This window comes from Patagioenas fasciata, chromosome 8 (assembly GCF_037038585.1).
Source record: "Patagioenas fasciata isolate bPatFas1 chromosome 8, bPatFas1.hap1, whole genome shotgun sequence".
In the NCBI taxonomy this organism is placed as follows: Eukaryota; Metazoa; Chordata; class Aves; order Columbiformes; family Columbidae; genus Patagioenas; species Patagioenas fasciata.
Genome location: NC_092527.1, coordinates 15665511 through 15690124, shown reverse-complemented (window position 1 = coordinate 15690124; position 24614 = coordinate 15665511). Strand labels below are relative to the sequence as shown.

Genomic DNA, 24614 nt, shown 5'->3' with positions numbered 1-24614 from the left:
CTTAACTTACTGCTACAGTACTACTGACCTCCACTTGGGATGCCTTCATCCCTGTGTACGCAACCCATGATTTTCAACCCTCAATTAAGTCACTATAGGTATGAAAAAAAAAAAATTGAAGGGGACAAGAGGGACACATAGTTGGTCGTGTCTATAATCTTACAGTCACAAATGATTCTTTTACATGATTGTCAGGCAGAGAAAGATACTGCCAACACTTCATACCCTGGTTTTGAGCACTCTCAGTATCTATTTAAATGAGCAAGCAATCAGCACCAACAGCAATTAACATCACATACACAGTACTACAGTTGAACATTCTCTAGTCATTCCTTTCTCCTACAGAAATCTTTACTGCACAGGGCTTGTTTTGACAGGTTATCTCTTCTTTATTCAAGAATTCTAAGTACTTTTCACTCAGATTTTAAGTTTCAGTTAGTTACTATATTCTCAAGTTGTATGTACTGCTAACGTAAAATAACAAGCAGAGCATAACAATCAAAAATTTATTTCCTCTTTCTTATGCTTTATGACTTTTTTATCTGATACCATCAGGGAAATGAGCAGAAAACTTTTCACTATCAGTTATGCATTAATACAAAACAATATTTCTTGAAGTGGAATAGATTTAAAGACCAACAGAAGTCTGAATTTAGCCATAACCATTTGCATATTACAACAAGAACCTAGACTGCCTGATATTAAAGGCATTATTCAAAACCTAAACCAATGCTCAGGCACATTGAAACTATAAAGCACACATTTCTTGTCAACTCCCATTCCTTTTCAATTCCCATTCCCCCACTTTAGTCACAAGCAAAGCCATTTATATTTACATATGTGATCACAGCAGGAGTGCTACCAAAACATCAGTCCCCAGAGCAAAATATTATATATGAGACCATCCATAGAATAACAACTGGATATTTGTTCTGTGCAAGATTGGGAACAATCCCATAGAAGTCACATAAGATGTCCTTCCTCACTGGTTTATTCTCTCGTGGACAGTAACTATTCCTTTAACATTACAGACGTAGCATAGATACAAATATAGTAAGAAAATTGGTTTTGAAATAATTACAAAGTATGCCTTTCTATTTCTAGCAAGAGGGTGAAAGAAGATATACAATTCCTGATGGGTGTTGAGGTCATATTAATACTTATTGATATACAATTAGTGGGAAAAAAAAAAAAAAAGAAAAAAAGAAAAGAAAAAAACCACCACAGTTAATAAAGTCTCCCAAACCAAGCAGGTTAATGAGGTTTTCACCAAACCTGAGCTAAGTTTCAGGAGCTAAGGATGATTTTAGCATTTTAGGTGTTAACATAGTTTGGACCAAAAAAGAGAACAGCAGCTGTTCTGATGGAGCTTTGCATTTGAATTTCCAGGGTTTGTTCTCACCCCTGTAAACTCAAAGCAAAACTCAGTTGGTATGAACTGAAACAGGAGGTTTGAGTGAAAAAAAAAATGTGAGTGGAAACCACTGAGCGTGAGAATGAAAACCAGTGTCTGAGCCTGCACTGCACACATGCCTGGCAAGCCTGGTGCAAATGTTCTTCTTGCATATAATTCTGAATTTTTCACTGAAACCAAAGGTTTGGGACCCGGGGTAAAAAGGGAATTAATCTGAAATGCCATCTCCTAATGAACAAATAAAGATGGTGAACTTCTGGATCTATTTGTGCAAGAGCAGGAAAATTACCTTCGCATATTTAGTTTTCGAGAGACGAAGGAGGGAAAAGGAGAACTGTGGCCACAAGGGAGAAATTCAAGAGAAATGCAAGTGTGTGGTTCAGGCAGCTTCACCAAGTGCTGAAAGATTTCAGAAGGTGAACAGATTCCTTCCTCATTAATGAAGGGGCCCTGACTCTAGATCCGCTGAACGCACTCAGACTGGAAGGCTATTCAGCTCTCTCCTTTGACTGAAAGCATGAGCCTGTTACTTACGAGCTCTTGGTAGCTTTCCTTTTAATAGCAAGTTGGGGGAAGGGAGAAGATGATTGGAGGAGGGGAAAGAAAAGATGGGTAGCAAAAAATGCTAGTAGCTGAACGTGGGACTTCAAGGCATTTACAGGACAGGCCTCTGGGGAAAGGTTGAAAGCTTACAAGGTAAGTGATGCCTTTCCTGGGCTAATTTTTCTTTCCTTATTGTTCACCAACATATTAAGAAGAAAACTTCTTTGCACCTTCAATCCACCCTTACCTTCCTAGTTCCACATAGTCTTACCAAATTATTTATTCTGCCTGCGTGGAACTTAAAAAAATGCTGATTTTCAGTTTTGTTTTTTTTTTTCTGGTGGATATCAGCTGTATTTGAATAATGCTAAAAAAAAAATACTAAATAAATCCTGACCATCTCGCTGCTGCAACTGGGAACATGCAGCTTGCTGTTCTGAATTGTACACAGCCACGAGCTCTCATCATACTTTGTGTGGGGTTGAAATGTTCTTTTTAGTCCTTTGCAGCTGAAAGCTGAACACAGATTATCACCAAAAGGGTATGAAAGATGATGCCACAAGCAGATTACTTCACTTGCTCAGTTTTGAGGACTGCATTGGCAGCTGCTGTTTCTGCTGGAGGTTACCTTTCAATATTAAAAAAAAAAAAAAAAAACACAAAAGAAATATACACATATTGCAAATGCCCATGATAGGTACTTGCTTGTAGGTAAAGGGCAACACAGCAACAGCATCTGAGCCTTGACATGTACTTTAAAGGGAGAGTTTAAACTCTTGTTCAAATAATTTGGGCATAAGTGCCTTTAGTGCATTCTAAGATACTTAACCATTAAAAAAATCTTAAATAATATAATGTGAAGTATCATAATTGTTATAGTAGCAGTGTAAGTGTGCTTCTGATGTAACGTGAATTGTAAAGTATTAAATTTTAAAGACCTGATTGATGCTTTTTAAAGACAAAATATTAGTAGTAGTTGAATTAGTCCCTAAATCTTACAAAAGCAACATAGTTACAGAAAATGCTTTAAACTCACTTATAGCCAAATTTGTGGAAGCAAGAAGGCTTTGGCTGTTTCAGTGTTTGGACCAATCCCCAGCTGTAACTTCTGGGAATGGCTGTTTTGCTCCTTAAAGGCCAACTCCAGATAATTTCATCCTACTGTGACATTCCAGACCCCTTCTGAGAACAGAGTTCACACACTCAACTGAGGGTAAAATTGTATTTGTTTTCAAAAAATCAGGCACAAATTCATCCATAAGCTTCCCAGTCAGCACACAACAGTGTGCTTAGAGCATCCTCTCAGGCAAGACTTTCAAACAAAATCCAAATTAATAACTACTGGAGCTCTCTGGTCATACAGATGCATGTGTGTTCAGGATAAAACCCAAAGTCTGGTGAAATTCAAAGTCTTATAAAACCCAGGATGACATCTAATTTATATAAACACAAGAAATATTACAGGAAAATTAGGGCTATCACCTTCAAAACTGTACTTCGAGCATCTGAGCATAATGGACTTGTTAAACTTCTTTCATTTTCCTTTTTCACTACTTCATTATTTCAAAAATCAATTGCAAAATAACTCAATTTGGTCAAAAGATGAAACCAAAGCATAACTACTTTCTTAAAAAAAAAAGAAGTAAATGACTTGTAAGTAAACTGACTGCCCGACAGGTACGGTATCAATCATTCTTTGGGAGGGAGAAAGTTTGTGGGTTGGTTGCTTGCTTTAAATCAGCATCTTCTACTATTTATTTATCAAGGATATTAAAATTAAAAAAATGAAAAATGCAAAAAAGAACTGTGATATATTTATAAAGCAAGGGACTAGATTTTCAGTTATAGATACTAATCTCACTGGTGTTGATGGATGCCTGAATCCAGTTCAAACTGTATTTTGCTAGTTTTTATCTGTTGCCAAGTAAGATATATCAACCATCTGGTGTCTGTAATATCTTTATCTTCCAAACTAAGCAGACATCTTTGTAGAAAACTGAACAGGCAACTCCAAGATAAATCTAAGTACTACCTATGCATATTGACTTGGGGTGTAACTTCAGTGCTGCAACATTTGGAGTGCTACGATCTTGATTCGGTGGAGCTCCTAGGTGCGTAGAGTATTAAGAGTCACTTTGACAGATATTCAGACTTTAAAAAAAAAAGCAAAATGTTTATTTTTTTGCTCTTGCAAGGCATGTTAATGAGCCAATTGGTATCTGCTTTTAAACCACAAAATACATGCAGAATCTGAGTTTGAAAGTCAAGTGTATCACCACAATATAGACGAAGGGATTATAAGGAAAAATATTAATAAAAAAAAGATTAGGCCATTTAGCTCAGCAATTAAAACAGTGACTTGTGATTGTAGAAAAAAATGATATGGCTTATTGCAAATTATACAGTAAGGCACTGTAGTGCTTAACATGTTAATCCTCAAAAACCGGTTCTCATTTATTTCATACACTGCAAATGTCTATAAGCGTATGATAGTGAGAGGCTGTTTGTAACTACATCTAACTTGCAGGGAGAAAAAGACACAGCAATATTTGTGAAGTTGCATGAAGGTTTAAACAACTATAGTTATTATGGGATATTTGCAAAATTTCACACAGGATTTAGGCACATGATGTACTTGAGCCTCTGCGAGTTTTCTCCGCTTGATATGATCATTTTCAAACCATCTGCAATGCAAAGCAGTTCAAGCAGCACTCTTTAGCACAGATCTAAACCCTGCTCTCCCCATCCTCATCAAATCTCAGATACTCAACATATCTCCTGTTCCTGATGGAGAACCCATGTGTCTTACTACATTCTCAGTTTCTTAGGAAAAAGGTGTCATTTTCAAGCCACAAACTTGCTGTGCAACACAGGCTAATTCAGCAAAGCAGGACCTTGCACACTGAATCCTCCCAAGCAGCACTCAATAAAACTACCCAGCAAATTCCACTACTTGAACAGCAGGCATTGTCTGATTCTCACTGCACTCCTTACCAGTTTCACCTGAATTTGGGTTGAGTTTGGAGAAAGGAAGGAGGAAACAGGTATGAGTAGGAAAACAAACAAACAAACAAAAAACAAACAAACAAACAAACAAACAAACAAAACCCACACACAAATAAATAATACCTAGGATACCTGGAAGTCTTGATGATATCTGCGTAATGGTCTTGCAGTACCAAAGGGGAAGAAGTGATTAGGTAACCTTTAGTTGGGGCTTTATCTAAAACCTATTGAAGTCACTTAGATGAGTTCTGTTGCCTCCAGTAAATTTTATATGAAGACCCAGATCTGCAGCATTGGACATGATAACCTATGGCACAACCCTTCTATAAGATTATGAATTTATCATCATTTATTTTTGAAAAAAAGTATGGAGAATGTCCCAGTATCACTAGCAAAAAAATCTTTCCTTGCTCTTTAAAACACACACATACATACACCACAAGAACAATGCTGACTGCTGACTTGATGCTCTTTGATGTGTGAACATGTAAGACAATTGGAGACATTCCAATTATCTCCAGTTCAAAGTTAGGCCAAAATTAGAAGTAGATATGAATAATGTATTAGGTTTCAGTAGAAACAGCAATGCTGAGCAGAATAAAGATGAAAGTTTAGCTTAGCTGTGAATACGTGAAATAGGTAAGCAACACTGCTTACTTAAACAGACACATTGGAATTGCACATCCTCAGAAGTTCAATTAAGAGAACATATGTCAAAACAGAGTTTTGTGACAGATTATCAGAATTGCATCTGAAAGCAATTTATATTTTCAGGGTAATATTAGAAGCTGAAGTTTTTTATGAAACTTCCAGTAACTTCTTTATGAGGCTTTTTAGAAGAAATAACCATGTCAAAAGCCTTGCCATTTACCATAGTAGCCTAGGAGTTAGTTCCCAGCCAAAAGATACATCTTGAAAGGTTCATTTGCCAACACATAGGTCAACACACACTAGCACAGATCCTCAAAGGGTGCTAAGCGGTCTGTTTCCATTCATTTCAGAATGCTACCAATTTCCTGAAAATCTAGCATTTTAATTAAGGAATAAACAACTTCCAGGTGATAATGCTTCTATAGTTGGATAAGTTATTCTTGCTTGGATATCTATATTATGTTCCAGGTAAAGATGTCCAGTGGGCGTTCCACCATTGCCTTATATTCTTACAATTCTCCTTTACTTCACGAATTTTGTGAAAAAGATTGGGTCTCAGAAGATGGTCAGTGCAGACTGTAAGAAAGAGAAGATATGTATGGCTACTTTTTGGGCTTTTTTGCACTCTTATCAGAGACCTATCTTCCATTATCCACCTTGTATCATCATAGTTCTTTGTAATGGTGGGCAATCTGAAGTAAGCCTTTTCAGTTAGTCAATGCCTGGCACTTAGGCTTAGCCTTGTTACTGACAGCTTTGACAAGGGTTACTGACAACAGGTCAGAGATGAGTTTTCATGGTTTATGCATGAAGTTACCTGTACTGTTATTTACAGGTGCCCTTGTTGAAATCCTTTGTTGCCTTCCTTCACTGACTTCAGTTTAAGTGCACTAGTATTTTGCAAACCATAAAAATGAAGAGACTACATAGAATAATCCATAAAATAATAATCCATAAAATAATTCTCTGGACTTTTAGTAACAGTAACCAAGCTTTAGCAGCAACAAAAAATCCTATCAGTTAATAGATTCACTGGGAACTACAAAACAATAAAATACATATTTTGACAAATTCATAGAACATCTGTTACATAAGTCAGTTAATGTGCTAGCTATTATGAATTATTATTTTTCTATATCATGCAATACAAGGCTTTCATTTACTTTAGAAAATAACTACCAATAGAAAATATTACCATATACAGGACCTTTCATCTTTCGTTATAAAATTACAATTCCATTTCCTAGAACCAACTGCTCCCATTGAACAAACACTTTACTTCGATAGACATAGGTGTGAGAGGTGGGCTTTCAACTTCATCTGCCAAGGTCATATAGCAGGATTGAGCTCAATCTACAGAGGTATTTAAAGTGACAACACTTTAGTGCCTCTATAGTCTCAAATTTCTCCTGCATCACCCAATTTTTGTGTCAGTGAAACGGCAGATTCAATAAGACACACGGAAGTAGGAACAATGTGATTTTTCCCTTTTTTTCGGACTGGGCTTGCGCAAAGTAGACTATGACAAGAAATTCCTCAGCCTACTCATCTCAGTAATGTGATGCAGACTGGTGTATAGTCATGGGAAAATTTTATTTCTAATGTTTAATCTTATGAGCATAATCATTCTTGGAATAACATAAAATAATAGACTATAGTGTCTCCACTCTCCTGATTTATGTAAATACAGAAAATGTTTACATTGAAAACACACAATAAGGCATTTTTAAATCTCTTTGATTAAAATTAGGCTACACTTCACTAATTAATTTGAAAATATAGTTATTTTAAAAATATAGTTACTTAAGTAACTTAATGCATTTGCAACATTTCATGTGAACCAAGTTGTATTTTCTACTGCAGGTTTAGGCTACCTGATTTCCTTTTAATTAAATCTATTGCACAACTAACTCCCAGTGGGATGTCTTGTAAATTTGGATTTCTAGCTCATCTTTGCCATGCATGTGTTCTGTTGGAGCTGCTAATGAGGAAATTATAAAATGCTCATAAGGAATTAGCCTCCCATACAAGAAAAAAAAGATCTGATTTTCAGTGAACAGTCTCAAATTATCAGTCACTACTGCAACATTGTTAAGTCATTACTATTAAATGGCTGCATTTGAAGGCAAGGCACTTTGAAGTTATTTTCCTGCATATCGATCTTAGAGAAATGTAAGGGTACCACCTGATCAAAACTCTCATATAATTAGGAAAGTTAAGGGCATTGTGAATAGATTGCCCAGGAAATCTGCCATGACATGGAAACCTTTTACTTTCAAACCACCAGCTTAAATGGCACTCACACAGTAGGTAACTATCATTTCAGGACACACAGGAGCATGAGGGAGGGAGGAGGAAGGGAGAGGGTGGGGTGGAAACCAATATATTCTAGTTAATGTGTAATACATGTGCATATACACACACACTAGTGTCAGCTTTACACAACATTTTACATGTATAGTCACGCTAGTTTGTTTCAAAAGTCTACAGAGAGGAAATTAAATAAAAGAGTTAACTATATTTTTCTGAACAAGGGGAGGCCACTCTTCTGAACGCCACTCAATAATTCCCAATTACACTTATTTTCATTGCAGTCATTTCTTACAGATGGCTATCTGTTTCACAAACCCATCTTATATCTTTCTGTAGCTTCTTTCCTCAGATATGCCTACAATCTGGACCCATTTCTATCTTGTCTATCCCTGGAGAAAATAGTTTAGTTAGGAAAGCAGGAAATATACATAAAATAGCATCAACCGCAGGAGCACTCTGGTATTCTACAGAGATTGCAGACTTCTGAGCTCTAGACCCTTTCATCAACACAATTATTTATTTTTGGGAGCTTTGGCATCCCCGTCAAAATGAAAATAGCAATTAATAATTCAAAAAATAATTTTTAAAAAGGCAAACACAGATAAGTATTAAAAAACATCTCCAAACCCAAGCTAAGAGCAAAACAGGCTCTGTTCATTGTATGCACAGCTTTTGCAGACACAAGAACCAAGTCTAATGACGAACACAAGTGAGCACTAGAAGGAACAAGCTTTCCCTGGGGAAACAATATCAGCTTTAGGTTTCCCACAGGTTCATGCCTGGGGAATCCCCTCACAAGTTTCCAGCTGACCTGATATGTTTCATGCCACTGGAGCAAGGCAAACAGCAGTAGTAAAGTTAAAAGCCAGATACATCAGTACATACAGGGCTTTTGAATTCACTATATTAGTTTTAAACTGTTTGCTGTTTCTTTTGGTGAGAAGGGGGGAAGAATTTAAATTGTAACATTTAAGTAAAATAATAAACCAGCTTTCCTAAATGATCTTTAATATTAGCAGAATGAAATTGAAAAAGGCAGAGAAAAGGGTAACAAATTCAGTAATTATTATCCTAATGACATCAAAATAACTAAGTGTCCAAAAAATATATGTTCAGAGGGTTATGATCGAAACGGTATCCTATGATATAGCTAGCTTTCAGGTGAGTGCCAGTCCTAAATGGCAAAGCCAAATGGGTTCAAGGCACATATTATTTTTTCATCATCAGTTATTTTAATTGTGACTTGATCAAGACAGAACACAGGAAAAATAAAAGTTCCAGGAAGACACTAAAACATTTTTATTTGCAGTTCACTTATATTTATCTTCTTATACGGATATTGTCAAAAAGGGTTGGGCCAAAGTAGCTCAGTCATGTGAATTCTTTGACTAATTGTTCAATTAATTTCACTAGCATACAGGTAGCTCACTATTTTGTTTAGGTTTTCTTGTTTGGTGGTGTTGTTTTACTTTCAACATTTACGCAAATACAGCAGGGGGTTTGTTCACCTGCAGCTTAGTGCTCAGCTTAATCCAGTGCAAATCTGACCATATAGGGTCATAATATTTTAGTGTTTCATGTTCAATAGTTTCTGCTTGCATAGTCTAAGGCTGTCTCCTAGGATAAATAATATATCTGAGACAATATCCTACGTTCTGTACTACTCAGCATCAACTTAATACACATTTGTTTATTCACTGTGGTTATGATATGATGGTGCAAATTCTTCCTACATAGCTCGAACTACGTTGAAACACACTGTTCAACTACACACACATTTCTAAGCAGGCTTGGGGCTCATCCATCTGTTCACTAACTCTTGTTATTAGTAAAAATGCTTTTTCAAAATAATATTTTTAATACATAATTTGGTGGCAACTTCTTGCTAAAACTAAACCATGCTTAACTTTAATTTATCAATATTTCTCCATATCTTTTGCTCAAGATACTGTTAAGATTATCGTACCTGGATTCTATTCCAAATAAAGTCATTAGAATTAAACCAAAGGCTGTTAACTGCCCTGTAAACTGAGCAGATTTTAGCCCACTCTAAAACTTCCCTAATAATTGCTGCTGAACTTCTTGGTTGTATCAGCAAAAAGTATCCAAGCAATAGATGTGTACAGGAACTTAATTACTTGCAGTAATTCAGGTAAAACAGATATATCACTTGTTTAACAGAAATTTGTTTGAGTACTAATACAGCTGCAAGTTACTACAAATGAGCTCATCAGCCCAGCATTTCTCACCACTAGCTGTGAGATAAAATGTATAAAACCAAAGAGAATGAAAACAGGAAAAAAATAAACTAATCCCATCACCGACCTTAATGAATCTTCCAAAATACCTCTGGGAATGCTAACAATGTTGCTGTCATGGTTCCTGCTAAAGTAAACAGAAGGTTGACTAGTCAGACTGGCAATTTTGATCTGCTAATTGTGATGCCCTGAAGCTTATAATGCTAAAAATAAACTTCTCTTTTGTTGAGCTAGTTAAAAGAAATAGCAACCCACGTGCATTTACAAAAATACCATACCAAGAAGACTGACATCGGTACACATGCAGATTTTTCTTCCCCTGTGCACCGAATTGCTGATGTATGTACATGCTCTCTTCTCGGCATAATTGATTTCCACTTTCTGCATGGTGGCACATTCTTAGAATAGCTGGTGTCACAGCAAGCATGAATATGCAAGTGAAGGACACACTAGCTAGGATAAGACCAGAAGTCCTTCATCTTGGACCCAATTTAAAACAGAACACCAGTTGCTTTCAAATATTCAGCTTAAAAAGACACTAAATAAAAGTAATAAAGAGAGTCCATATTGCATTAACATAACTCTGTTCTTCTGTGTTATAGTCAAAATCAGGCTGAATCACAAAGATTTAAACCAGCTTTTTTAATGGTTTATTTTGCCCTTTCTTGGAAAACAACATGAGAAACAATGAACAGATTCCATCATATCTAGGAAACCTATAACATGAATAAGAATGGAACAAGTCTACAACTTTAGTAGAAGCAGCTGTTCAACTACACCCCCATTGCCTAAATTGTCATTTATGCATGACAAGTTGAAGCAGCTCCTTTAAGCAGAGCAGGCTAGGCCAACTATCTTTTCCTGAGATCTCTTCCTTTCACTCACTCTCTGACCAGCTGTCCTATGCTTTTAAAGGACCTCAGGTCCTCAGACCCCTGTAAGATATTTCTCTTGCTAAATCATTCATTCAAAAGAGGAGTATTGCTCCTTTTCATTTGCACACCCCCTCCCCTATTTTTTTAGCAAAGCTGATTCATCCACACTTATCAAGAATATAACAAGGACATCCATGATACATTAGTGTTGTTTTCCAAGCAGATGTACCTTAATCTCCATCAGCAAGCAAGATAAAGCCTAAAAACTACAGAATTCTATGACCAGAGCATCTGTGAAAATCAGGAACCAAACTACCTATTAGTGAACTTCTTCAGATAGCTGTGCCAAAATAACCATTAAAATCTCAGTCACTAGTTAACAGCCACACACCAGTACCATAGGCAGTTTGCGCCAGATTATGTTAAACCTCCTATTTTGTCAGAGGCACAAAAAACTGTCCTCTCTAAATCCTGGGGAAGAGCTTTGCTTTCAATCCAAGGGGGAGTTAGAATACTGAGCATCAGTGAAAAATTAGTTTCACACTGCTAAGCAGTTATTTTCAATGGTGTCACAGGGCTGACCTTATGCCAGTGAAAACATAGTCTACTCCACAGATATGTAACCAAATTTTCACAACTAGTTTTCCCTTTCAGGTAAAACTGAAAACAAACATAGCGATGAACCACAACTTAAGTTGTTCTTATATTTTCAGCGTGGTTTGCTCAGAAAATTGCTGGATATCTCAAGGATAGAGCTAGTCAAGATGTCTTCAGCAAAACAATTTTAAAATTGAAAATACCATTTTCAAACTACATTCTTGGCTTTGACAGAACTGTTATGTGGAAAGATTTATCATGTCCCAGGTCAGAAAGAGAGATAAAGGCACGGTCAATAATAAGCACAGACTGATGGTTTGAGTGTTCAACCCCACTTCAAGTCTCACACTTGAAAAGATTTGCTCAGTTCAAAACCACGATTTGAAACTCCTTTCTCCCACTCCCATCTGCTACCAAGTTATTAATATGCCATCAAGTTATTCTGCAGCGTGAATCTCTGAAATTTGGAAATCTTCAAATTAATATCAAAGTGGTTTGAGAACAGCTTTCAAATCTTAAAGTTTGTATGCAACAATGAAATCTTGAACGTATGTACACCCCTACAAATAAGGCCAAAAACCTAATGCCCCCTAGAAACATTCACCTGAAGCTTGAAGCTCTACCTACATTCCACTCCTTAAATTATAAATTCTTACAAATGGTCCATACTAGCTCACATCCATGCAAAAGCCCCATCTGAGGCCACTGTTGTTCCTGCTTGTGGAGCAGAATGGCAGTTCCTGGACAAAATCCTCATTTCAGGTCCAGATACAATGATTCAATCTATAATCAAGGCCACCAATCAATAAAAAACATTAGTGTGAATTTTTAATTCACTGTTCTTTTTCATGTTCCAAATGACAATATTAGGCTATGAAGCCTTCCAAAACACCAGAATATACTGTTATAACTCTATTTTTAAAGCTGATGGTCATACAAACCAGATTGTGGAACCATACTGCTCTGTGGGTATAATGTACTACTGGAACAGAATATAACAGTGACATTCTATACCCTGGCCACTTTCAAGGCCTGTAGATCAAGAGTCCTTTCATATTTGAGATTATAGTCTCAGATCAGTATTAATGACATTAGTAATGACTTGCTTTTCTTAAGTACAGTTATGTTTTAAATATACACATAGGCACATTTGAGTAAGTTGTTACCAAAATGCTCTTTTCTAACATCAGTGGAAAAGCCTCAAGTTTATTCTTCCATGACTCTCGCATCTAATTTTATAATCTTCACTCTCAAATCAATCTCTGCTCCACTTGCACCCACTTTTCTTTGCTAACATTCCTTAATTTTACAGAGTTATTGATCAGCAACTTTCCACTTAAGACGAGATGTAACCATACTAGGAAACTGTATGCAAAAGCTTACTATACAAATATAAAAACATACAAAGGAAGTGCAACAGTGTGAAAACATCCTGATCAACATCTCACAGATGAATACCAAGGCACAGTGGGATTCTACAATTTGTCCAGCAAACTGTAGCATAAGCAGGAATAGAACCCAAATACTGCAAATGCCAATCAGGTTCATTAATCACAAGATAATAAAACATGTTAAACTAATACTAGACACTGTAAGAGAGGCTGAAGCAAAGCTCAAGGTTAGGACAGTCATGGCACGACTGCTGCTGCCTCACTCTGCAGTGAGATACTACTCCGACCAACTGGATTGACAGCAGTGTTGCTGCAAAAGCGAGATACAGAATAAGTACAGGCTCTGCTGATTAAACTTGCTCTAGGGTCCACCCACCAGTAACATGTGGCAATGCCTAATGAAAACATCTTCAAAATGCAGGCAATTTGTTGAGGAACAGAACTTACATAACTGCAAAAACAATTAGACTTTGGAGAGTTCCTGTATCGACAGATTTCAACATTCAGAATACAGATAGCTAAAGGTCATCATCCACACTTTACAGAGAGAGAAATGGAAATAAAAGGATAACATGCTTCATCTGTTACATGCTATATGAGCTGAATTTAGGTCTTCAGCTTCTCTGATTTAGAGAAGCTACCTTTCCAACAGTATTGTAAGACTACTCAATACAGTGCCCCCAAAATTAAGCATCATATATGCTAGAAATGGAAAAAAATTCATTTCCCTGGACTTGCATTCTCCAATACACACACGCCAGTGTTTATACACATACACGTGTATGTATACAAACAAAAAATATACACACACCCCTATACCTATACAGACACACACAAAAAAACCCTAGACAGAATCTGCTGGACTGCAGAACAGAGGAGTTTGGAATAACACCTTGATGCAGTGCCAATAAGCATAACATAAGGCATTGTAGAGAACAGGGTAAGTCTTGGCCATTTATCTCTACATACAGTACTTTGGATTTTACCCAACTGTGGCAAGAATCAGCTCCTATGCAATCTGTACTCTGGGGAAGAAGTATAGTCCATCAACTATTCCAGACCCCAGCAGAAACCCTACATGCCCTTCACAGTACTGACAGTGTGGCAGTGTAACTAACTTCTGCCTATAGACCAGAATACAGACAGACAACTCCCAGAGAAGAGAGAGCTTGCCTAGCTAGCACAGTTATCCTTAATTCTATTAGAATGTTCCTAAAATTCCCATATTTCATAGTTCAAATAACACGATAGATCTACCTTCTGATGTCAAAAAAACCCAAACAAACAAAGAAGCACACCCAAACAAACAAAAAGATCACGGATTGTTTTTATAACAAATTGAATCTGTAAGTAGAGCTCAATTAACTGTATATGTTGTGCTAAGATTTATGGACATCTACAACTTTCAGCAAATGTTTGAATAACATAGGAAAGCAGATTAACACAGCAACAGAATAAGATCTCATACTTGTTTTTCATGCATACTTATTTGCAGGTTTGCTGGTGGTGTTCTTAGCTGTAAATATTAGATAAATTATTAAAAGGTGTTCATAGCCTTCAGAAAGAAATATGGTATTTATCTTACAGTGTCAGCATGTGAATTCCTACCTCCTGCTTTCAATAACCTTTTATAAAGTTCTTAAAGATGTTTGAATAAGACTTGACAAAACTTGTCCCTTACCCTCCTCTAGTGTTACACGCTAACAACATCCTAATGTGGTTTTGCAGCAGGTCAGATGACTGGATTCCAAGCTCACATTGCCTGGGACTTCTCTGGTGCCCACAGCAGGCAGTGAAACTGGGGAAAGCCTCAAAGTAAAGAGGTGTCAGTCCGCCACAGCACCTGCCTGCTCTAACTGTTGTGGGCTACAGCTAAGATATGGAAGTGAGACCAAGAACAAGGCAGCCTTGGCAGGGAGGAAAAGGACTGTTCTTTCAAGCTGTCATTTAAAAGAAAATGCTAATTTTAAATAAGGAAAATAAACTCTGTAATAGATCTGTTAAGATTTAGAAACCAAGGAGGAACTTAGCAGGCAAGGAGTAAAGATGAGTAGCTACAAATCTTTTCAAAATTATTGCATGTTTAGGATGGATTGCAGTGCTTGTCCACAAAGGATCAGCAAATGTGAATATTAATACATTCCTTATGTTCTTGAGTATGTGCATGTTCCCAAATTCATTTACTCTGCCCACCTACCTAGACTAGCATGCTTACTTCCAAAAAGTCTTTTCCCACATTAATCACCATGGAAACCAGTGAAGCCTTCTACTATATATTCAAACGAGGCCATCAAATAAGTTTAATAATAAAAAAAAGAGAAATTAACTAATATCTGGAGACAATGGAACAAATACTAAAGCATCCCAATCCAAGATGGGGAAAAAATTGTTTATGTGGGGGAAGGGTACAAAAATGGTAACCCTCAGCTGCTCCTGACTATTGGTGTGGGAGTTTGTGGGGTGGCTGGATTCGCCCACCGAGCATTTCCATGGCAGGTCAGGTTCTAGATACGCACGCAAGCCTATGTGTGCAACAACAAAGGCTGGTGCAGCCTAAGCCCTACAGTTTGTGACCAGCCCAGAGCTATCAGATGACTGGGTCAGGCAGTTGGAGAGAGAAACAACTCCAGCAGAAAGAATAAAACCAGTTATTAGCAGGGAGGGTTGAGCAGCATCCCTCAGCGGTGCAGTAATTACCGCGGGTGCTACCGCGTGTGCTGATGTAAACAGTTTAACAGGGAGAATCACATCCCAGGTCTCTTTGGCCACGTCTCCCGTGTTGCCTCACACGAGGTGGTGCCGCGTGAGGACCGTGGCCCTCGCAGGCCGGACACACCAGCTGCTCCGTCCCGCGCTCCACCGTGCAGCACTGGGGGTCACGCAGCCCCTCACTTGCTCCCTGCAGGAAGTGTCCCCAGCCTGGGTGGGGAAACAGACTTGGGTGAGGAGCTTTCAGCTATGCACGCAGCACTGGGGGGTATAGAACAAGTGGTCTAGTGGCTTAAGAACTTTTTCTGGAAAAACAACAACAAAAACAAACACAAAACCACACCACCACAACTCTAATCCAAGCAAACAAAGAAAACAAACAAACACACATAAAAAAATAAAACAATATAAAAAAAAAATAAAGGCAAAAAACAGCACTTCCAAAAAATCGAGTGTTTCAAAGAAAGCACCTTTGGCACAAACACCGGCGGGAGGCAGGAGGTGACACTTCCCCTCGCGCACACACGCGCCCCCGCCGTTGACTCGGCTCCGTTTGAACCGGCCACGCTCGCGCTCAGCCAACAGGGCGCCGCGCTGGGCGCTGACGTCACGGGGCGGGGCCAGGCAGAGCTGTCAGCAGCGGGGCCGCCGGCGCTGCCGCCCCTGCCCACGCTTATGTGCACGGCGCCCAGGAAAATGAGGGTAAGCGCGGCGGGTCGGTCGCTGCCGTCGTGGTTCCCCACCCGCCCCCCGCCATGTGCGGATACCCCGAGGGGACAGCGCGCGGCGGGACAGAGCCCCGGAGTGGCGGCTCGGTGGTACCGGGCGGGGGAAATCCCGTAAAGGTCAAAGGGACGGGACGGGTTCGCCTCGGAGCTGCCGGTGCTCGGCAGCTGGACCCGCCGCGCCGGGTTTGCCAGAGAGCATCTCCCGCGGCGGAGCGGGGGGCGACCGCTCAGGGTCCCGAGGCTGGCTGAGCGCCACGGCCAGCGGGAGGGCAGAGGGGGCGGCAGGTGCTGCCGGAGGGCGCCGGCTGCGGCCGCCCGAGCACTCCCTGCCGCGGAGCCGGGGGCTGGTATCCGTCCGTGGACAGTGCTGCGAGCTTCGGAAGAACGCGTGGGCTGCAGGGCCTCGGGGCGCTGCGGCTGCTCACAGGGGTATTTACTGCCCCCCCTGCTGGGGCTGCCGCCCTTCAGCGCGGGGGTACCCAGCCGGGGTGTTCTGGGGTGGCCGGAGCCGGTGCCGCAGGGACCGGGGGCTGGTGGCAGCAGCCGGTCCCGCTGGGAGAGCCGGGGACTCGGCTCCCGGCGAAGGGTCGTTACGGGCTACTTCCGAAAAGACAAAACCTATGCAATAATGAACGGCTTGAAGGTGTTTAAAACGCCAGGATACATTTCCCCCTAAAGCATCTTTTCAGGGGGTGCTCAGTTCATGGTTAACTTCCCTTAAAACCCTGCGCAACTTCATCTTATTAGCTAGAAGTGCCCATGAAAGCCCGTCCAGCCTGAGAAGTAGCTTTCAGCACTATGGCTATGAACCTTAAAAGGGAAAAAAAACAAATTACTCGTGAGTTACATAGTATGCATAGCAAAGCTGGCTGTTTCATCATATGCTCCAGTGACTTGTCAGATTGTTGTGTACTGCAAAGCTCAGGCCTAACAGATAAGCCTGTGAAATACAGAGTAACCTTAGTGCCTGCTTGTGCAGAATCATCATTTTTAATTTCTTTTGCTATGCCATTAGATCCCGGATTTTCTGTTTTATTTGACTCTGTGTCCTGAACTTACAAAACTGAACTCCACTTGTCAGAGTCATCTGCCTGGTTGCTATTAAAACAGCTGCTATTTTTTAACCTACAGAGAATTACGCTTCTCTTATACGCATATCACATGAATATTTAAAGGTCTCTGGTTAAAGCCAGAAAACAGTTCTACTTATCAGCCTGATATGTAAATCTGTCACCTTGATGAACAAGTATTGTTAATACCGGTATTTTTACCTTACCAACACACCTAGCGTTCATCTGAAATCAAAAGCGGAATAATGTTTTGTATCCCAAGTTGTAAGCACGAATGGATGCTTTGGAGAGTTCAAGACGAAAAACGTGCCTTAAATGAACATGCATTAAATGAATACAAAGCACAGTTTTGCTCTGCCATTGTTTCAAGTACTGCCTAAACCAAAAACAAACAGAAAACCCCTTACAACATTTGAGGTTCACAGTTATTAAACTAGTTCTTGAAAAATTGCTAGAGAGAGAACTCATGTCTAAGACATGAATGCAGTTAGAAACAGCTGTCAGTGTAAAGGTACATACTGGTAATGGCCTAATATCTTTTGTCTCCGTAAGTTCTTTTCAGAGTGTGGCATTATCATGTTTGTTTCATAGAGGGCGAGACAGCAGCTAAAGAGTTAATGCTGCCTTCTTTTCGCTTTGCCTTCTAAATGGTGTTAACTATTTCAACAGCCAGGGGGAATTGTTTTGATACTGACGCTGAACAGTATTTTCAACCTTTACATATAGTAGCAGGATGTTTTGTTTAGCCTTCTGCATATATTTAAGTGGTAGCCAGTTTAAAAACAAACAAACAAAAAACCCCCAGAGTATACTCACAGTTGGTAGCTATGATATAGGTTGTGGCCAAGGGGAGGGAGGTGGAAACCTCAAACCTTCATGTGGTTTTTATTGCGACAGCAGGTTTGTTTCCTAAGCAAAAAACCTCCAAAGAGACTGTTATTAGAGTTGTATGTTACAGTGTACGTCGCAGCATTCAGTTCCACCCAGTTCATGGTTTCATGTACAAAAAAAGAAAAAGTGGCAATTTGGTTCAGACAGGATGACCCCCACTGTACCCAGTGATATCTATGCGCAGGAGAAGATGTGTTTCTGTCGAGACCTGGATTACATCTTACTACCGAAGTGGTGAAGGTTTTATCATAATGAGTCAAGCATTTTGGCCAAAGATCTCACTTCAAAAAGGAGGACATTAAGGCACAGTACTTTTTGTTTGTTTCTTCAGTAAGGCACTACTCCAGTATCTTTGAAATTCAGAAAGCATTTTGCATTTTCAACCCTGTATAGTTTTATGCATAAAGAGCCAGTGGAAAGCTGGGGAGAAAGGAAAAAAATCATGTACAGCAAAGAAAATTCATACAGTTTCTTTATCTACAGCCTTAGTGACAGAGTTTAAAGTGCATTTCAAACCCCAAAACCAGTTTACAGATGTGTGATTGCTTGGATTCAGAATTTAGCATTAATTCCCAGGCTGTGTTCAGTCAAATGTATAATTGTCTTAAATGTATGCCTCTATAAAACCCACACATAAAGCATCCTGAAAAAAAGCTTAACTCTTTCTTTTTTTTTTTTTTTTTTTTGCTTCTGCAGGAAACTATGCCCCAGACGCCAATATTTTCCAGCATGCTTGGTTCCAGTTGTAGTGGACAAGTGCAGCCAGATATGGGAGAGAGGTGTGTGGACCCTGTTTATCAGGATGGGAACCTTGTTTCTGGGTCGCTGGAGGCCTTGATAGAGCGCCTGGTGCCCACCATGGACTATTATCCAGATGTAAGTAGGCACTGAAGGGTTTTTTTTTTCTTCCCATGGTTTACCTGCGTTAGTATCTGGATTGTTGCCCCCTCAAGAACTGATTCAAGATCATGAAGTAGGCTAAGATGCATTTATTTCACTTGCAGTATTCATTCACTGAAGATGTTGCTCAATGGGGATACTCTCTGTTTTTAAATGAGAACACTTGTTAGAAAGACAAGCTGTGTTGAACCCAAACGGGTGCCTTAAGAACCAATTAAAAGCAGCATTAGCCACAGAATTTTCAATCCTTCTAAGCTGCTTTAGCTCTAATGCAGCCAGGATTAGCTACTAACCAGCTCCTACCTAGGGAAGTGGACCTGAAATCATCCCTAGTATTATTTTTTCTCCTTAATTTTCTATGCTAGTTAAGCTATTGGGGAAACAACAACAACAACAAAAAACAACAACAAAAAACAACAAAAAACAAAACACAAACAAAAAAACCAAAAACAAAACAACACAACCCCCATCAACAAAGAAACAAAACCATCAAAAAACACCACCACCACCAATTTTAATTAAAATTCTCTCTTTCAAGTCAAGTCAAGTCATGGGCTAGCACTACAATAATATATGTTCTTGAGCCTGAAAATGATTTTACAACTGATTAAACATCCTCAGTGCAGGCCCCTGAAGTAAATACTACTTATAACTCCAGGGCATGCAATAAGATTCTGAATTTAGGATATTACGAAGAGATCACTTTATCACTTAAAATGACTCCTTGTACTCATTAATGAAAGGTGTTATTAAACACGTTGCCAAAGATCAGAGAGACTACATAGCCTAAATTCCATCTGAGCTCTGAAAAAGCAGCAGCTATGGCAGAAGTATCCCAGCTCTCTGTAAAGACTAACAGGGGAATGGGAAGTTGCAATCACTATTAACTTGTATGTTGAACTTAAAGCTTGTGGTAGTGGGCCATGCCGTATCATATGTTTATCAATCTAATTTGTTTGGACTTTTTACTGTGGTTTCATATCATTCATGAAAACGTCCCTCCAAGCTCCCACATACACACCACTCATTTTTAACAATCACCATCCACAAAAAAGAAAAACCCCATATGAGAGTTCAGTGGCTATAAGCAGCAGAATTGCCAGTAATCACCAGCAGCAGATTTTTAAAAAAGTAAACCCAGGATGTTTTAATATTCCAGTTCAAAAGCAATCGTAAACCTTGCTTTTAAATATGACTAGCACACAATTGCACTACCTTCGACAGATCCCAACTTAGTACCAAGCCCTTTATAAGGCATGGAGGTAACCATTGTTAGACGTTATGTTTCTGTTCCCTGCCTCCAAATACATAGTGTAGAACAGATGCAGAAGAAAGCAGGTAGAGCTGGTATGGTATACCAGTGAAATAGCTTTAGGCTGCAGTAGTTAGGCCTTTCAAGGAGCTGGTTCCTTGTCTTTTGCATAATACTAGAACATACTTGCTGCTTGGATTCCTGGAATACAGCTAAGTTTTTTAGGTATCTGCTAATGTACATCCCTTGTTGTAACTTATAACACAGTGAAAATGGTTCCATAAAGCGAGCCTTGCTGAAGGGGTCTGCAGCTTATTCTGGACTGCTGCTGATTTCCGTGGTGCTATCCCATAGCCCCTGGAAGGAGCACTGCACGCCAAGCCGTGTCGGACCCCACCCAGGGAGACGGCAGTTTAAACAGACAGCAAGCTGACAGCGGAGAGAGATACAACAGAAGTAATCAAGGGAACTCCAGGGAAGGAGATAGAAAACAGCATTAAACCAAATTCATCTCCTCTACAGCAGAACACATTATTTTAGTTAAATCAGATCACCCAATTTCATGGCAAGAATTAATTATAAAATTAGAAGATAAATAAGCTTTGAAGAACGTAAAGACAGAGGTGTATTTGAGTCATCTTCAAATCCAAGTTTTCTATTTCAGTTCAGTTGCATGTTTATACTTAATTTCATGCTCATTTCTATTTTTAGGGAAGTTGCCACAGAGGATTAGAGCAATAGTCATTTGCACTGATACCCTGTCAGAAGGGTAGCCAGTACTGTATGTTCAAGAGCAAGGTGTAAAGCACCTCTCAGCCTCATGTCTCTGGCTACACATGCTAAGAAAAGGAGGAACGCACCACCAGTCAATTTGCACTAAGAGACGCTATTGGTAATGTTAGCAGAGATTACCTTAGTTTCAGAATGACATATCTGTAAATTGCAGTACTCATGCAAATTTTTGAATTAGTACATCTGAGCACAATGCTTAGAAGGCATTCCTGCCTCTGTGGACATTAAGCTAAAGATCACAGTAACCTTCCAGACAGAAAAATAAAAAGGTGGGGGGGCAGAAAGCAAACACAGAATATCTTTCTGTGCTGGTTGCACGGGAAAAACAAAAATGTATTTGCCATGTTGGCTGAACATGAGACAGGGAAGGGAGGACGGGAAAGATAAGGGCCTACATTTGTGTACTGCTCTTTTGAGGCTTGTTAGTGTACAGGGACTTGTTCAGTACATAGAAAAATGTATACTCATGAGACAGAGGAGTTCGGGAGGTTAGGAATGGAATGTACCAGTCTGCAACCCTTGTGCCCAAGCAAGAAAACATTTCAAGAAAATATTTCGCAAACAAGAAGTTCCAGAATGAGTAGTGAGTGCACAAAGAAAATATTTTTCTTTTTTTTCGTCCTAAAGAAGACATCAGGACATTCTTGAGTCAGAGAGTAACAATTCCTTCTTTAGTATTGTGCACTTGCGCGCTCTCTTTTTAAAAAAATATAATTCAGCTCATCTCTTAGCAACAACTTTAGGCACTAAAGGAATCTGGCTTCTTATTCTCTTGTAAAGCACAAGCCCCTTTTATGTCAGCTTACATTGTTTCAAGCACAGAAAGGATTTTTTTTTTTGTCTCTCCCAAATACCTGTCACTTTGTAGGATAAATGAAGCTTAACTTTCAGTCTTATAGCAGCATTTTTAAAATAATTCTTTGTCAAACCAACTAGCTTCATAGCTAAATTTCCTTCTCCAAATCGTCTTCATGATTAGTGGACTGCCTATGAGAGAATGTAGGTTTTTATACTGTTTTAACATTTAACCTATATGTACATAGCAGTACAGGTGCAACAAATCACAGACATCCTTGGTCTAGGTAATGCATATGACATTAGTATGGAATATTTCCTATCCAAAACAACATGGTGTGTTCCTAACCCCCAAGACCTACCACTAAGCTGAAATTCAGTCTGTATTTTCTGTATTGGGTAGGGAGTGGTTATTAGCAGAGAGGCAAGGAGCGGGGGGTCAATACTGCTATCAGACCTATCATTTGTAATTTGGTTCTTAATTGTAGTTACTCCTTGTGTATGCCAGCACAAGCAATAAAGTATAAAAAAAACCCGCACAATTAGATACTAGTATATTGTAAACCAGCATATCTTCATTGACCATAATGGAACACTTTGGTTTTCTGAAGTACTGAACCTAGTTCCACTTAAGTGGCTTTAAAATGGCATAAAAATACAGCAGATGGTTCCAGAAAGTAATGGTAATTTGTTTCTAAAACCTAGCAGTCCAGCATCATCAGGAAAAGCATTGCATGTGTGTCCCATAGAGATATTAATGATTGCAGAGAGACATCAACAAGACTAAAATTGAAAATAGTCACATTAACTGGCCATGTATCTTCCTGCATCTCGCCAGTTCAGCACTTTTTTTGAACATCATACAACATTACCAAAGAAACCAAATAAAAGCCCAGGCCATCTGGGTCACACTTCTCTTACAGTGTAACAACAGGGAAATGTTACTCTGAGTGTGCCTTTCTGAGCGTCACTCTAGATAAACACTGTCCCACATCACAGAAACTTCCACCAAGGAGACCAACACTAGAATTAGTAAGAGAAACAAAATTATATCTTTCCTTAAAATAATGTGTTCCAGCTTATCAGAGCGAAGGTCACTGACAGGACAGCGTGGCTTAAGTTGTGGCTCCCCACTACTTACACGTACAGGCATCTTTCAGCCAGCCTTCTAAACTCTCAAAAAAAAGAATGCGGGAAATAGATGAAAGTATCAAAGTCCATAATTTTTCCCTATCTTTCTCAAATGCAAAATAGGGTAAAAGTGAGGGCTGCTTCACATTTCCAGAACAAAAATTTTCTCACAATCCAGTGACAGCTGACACACCCAGCAGCTAAATTCCTTTCCCAGATAGTTCAGACTGACAGTTTTAGGTTCAGGAACAGCACTGATAGAAGTGAACACAGAAGTTGGCTAGAAAAAATAACAGAGGATAACCAGGCATAGTTTAAAACACAGAGGACTGCCCTCCCCCCACCAAAAAAAAAAAAAAAAAAAGTCACAACATTATTCTTTCTCATACTTTCATTCTGAATGGGGAGTGTGTCAGTGTAGAGATTGTTCTCACATACATAAGAATAAAAGATCTGATATGTTGTCCTGTAACACAACCAAGTCCCCTTTTCGTGAATCAGGTTAGCTCTGTAGCCTGATTTTATTGCCCATAACACACCACACATATTACTATATATTTTTATAAACCTTCTTCAAAGGTGACAGAATTTCATCAACAGTTTCCAGATGTAGATATAAGAGTTACGTTTAATTTCTTTTAGAAGTTAATTAACTTCATTTTTTTTGTCATCGTAAATGTACAAATAAACTCTGGAATTCTGGAGACAGACACACAAAATAGCTAACAGGAGCCCAGTTTCTTAAATTTTCCCAGTGTACACTTGTGTTGGATGTTTGCAACCACACCATCGAGAAGAAAAGCCGTGGTCTCAGTGTCCTGTCACTACCTTGGCCACCAGCTCCAAGCTGCTGAGAGCCCAGTTGTTAGGTGGCCCCAGCTGTCCATCTCCTGCAGGCATCAGTGGATGCACCACTCAAGAACCTGACCCAAAGTGTCCATCCAGTTACCCCTTCTCCTCTCCTCCTCTATTCATAAACAACAGACAAGGCAAAGACTACAGATTAACTCCAGTTTTTATTATACAGAATTAATGCTATTCCTAATTGAATATACGAAGCCCAGTTCTAATGAGATCTTCAGATCAAAATGGGCATTTTAAATGCTTCTGCTGTATCAAACACCACTCTGTTCTTTCATTAGTTTCTTCCACAAGCTCAGGACAGAGCAGGATGTTTAAAAGATCTATGCTTAATCTATTATACTTTTCACTCACTCCTAGAACACTGTGACTTTTAATTAAATTTATTTATTTTGTTAAAGAAGACATTCCTTTTTCTTCTTCTGATATTTAAAGGG

The 24614-nt window shown here is 39.1% G+C and overlaps 1 protein-coding gene across 3 annotated transcripts in view; it reads left to right on the top strand.

Moving 5' to 3' along the window:
- Positions 1–24614, top strand: part of RASGEF1A (RasGEF domain family member 1A) — a 168213-nt gene that overhangs the window by 119306 nt on the left and 24293 nt on the right. For 2 of the 3 annotated variants that reach the window (XM_065843592.2, XM_065843595.2), the window contains one exon: positions 19143–19322. In XM_065843592.2, the coding sequence (XP_065699664.1) occupies positions 19143–19322 (180 nt within the window). Of the gene's footprint in view, positions 1–16369; positions 16460–19142; positions 19323–24614 lie in introns of those variants that run through there. The other variant, XM_065843594.2, reaches the window with a different exon arrangement.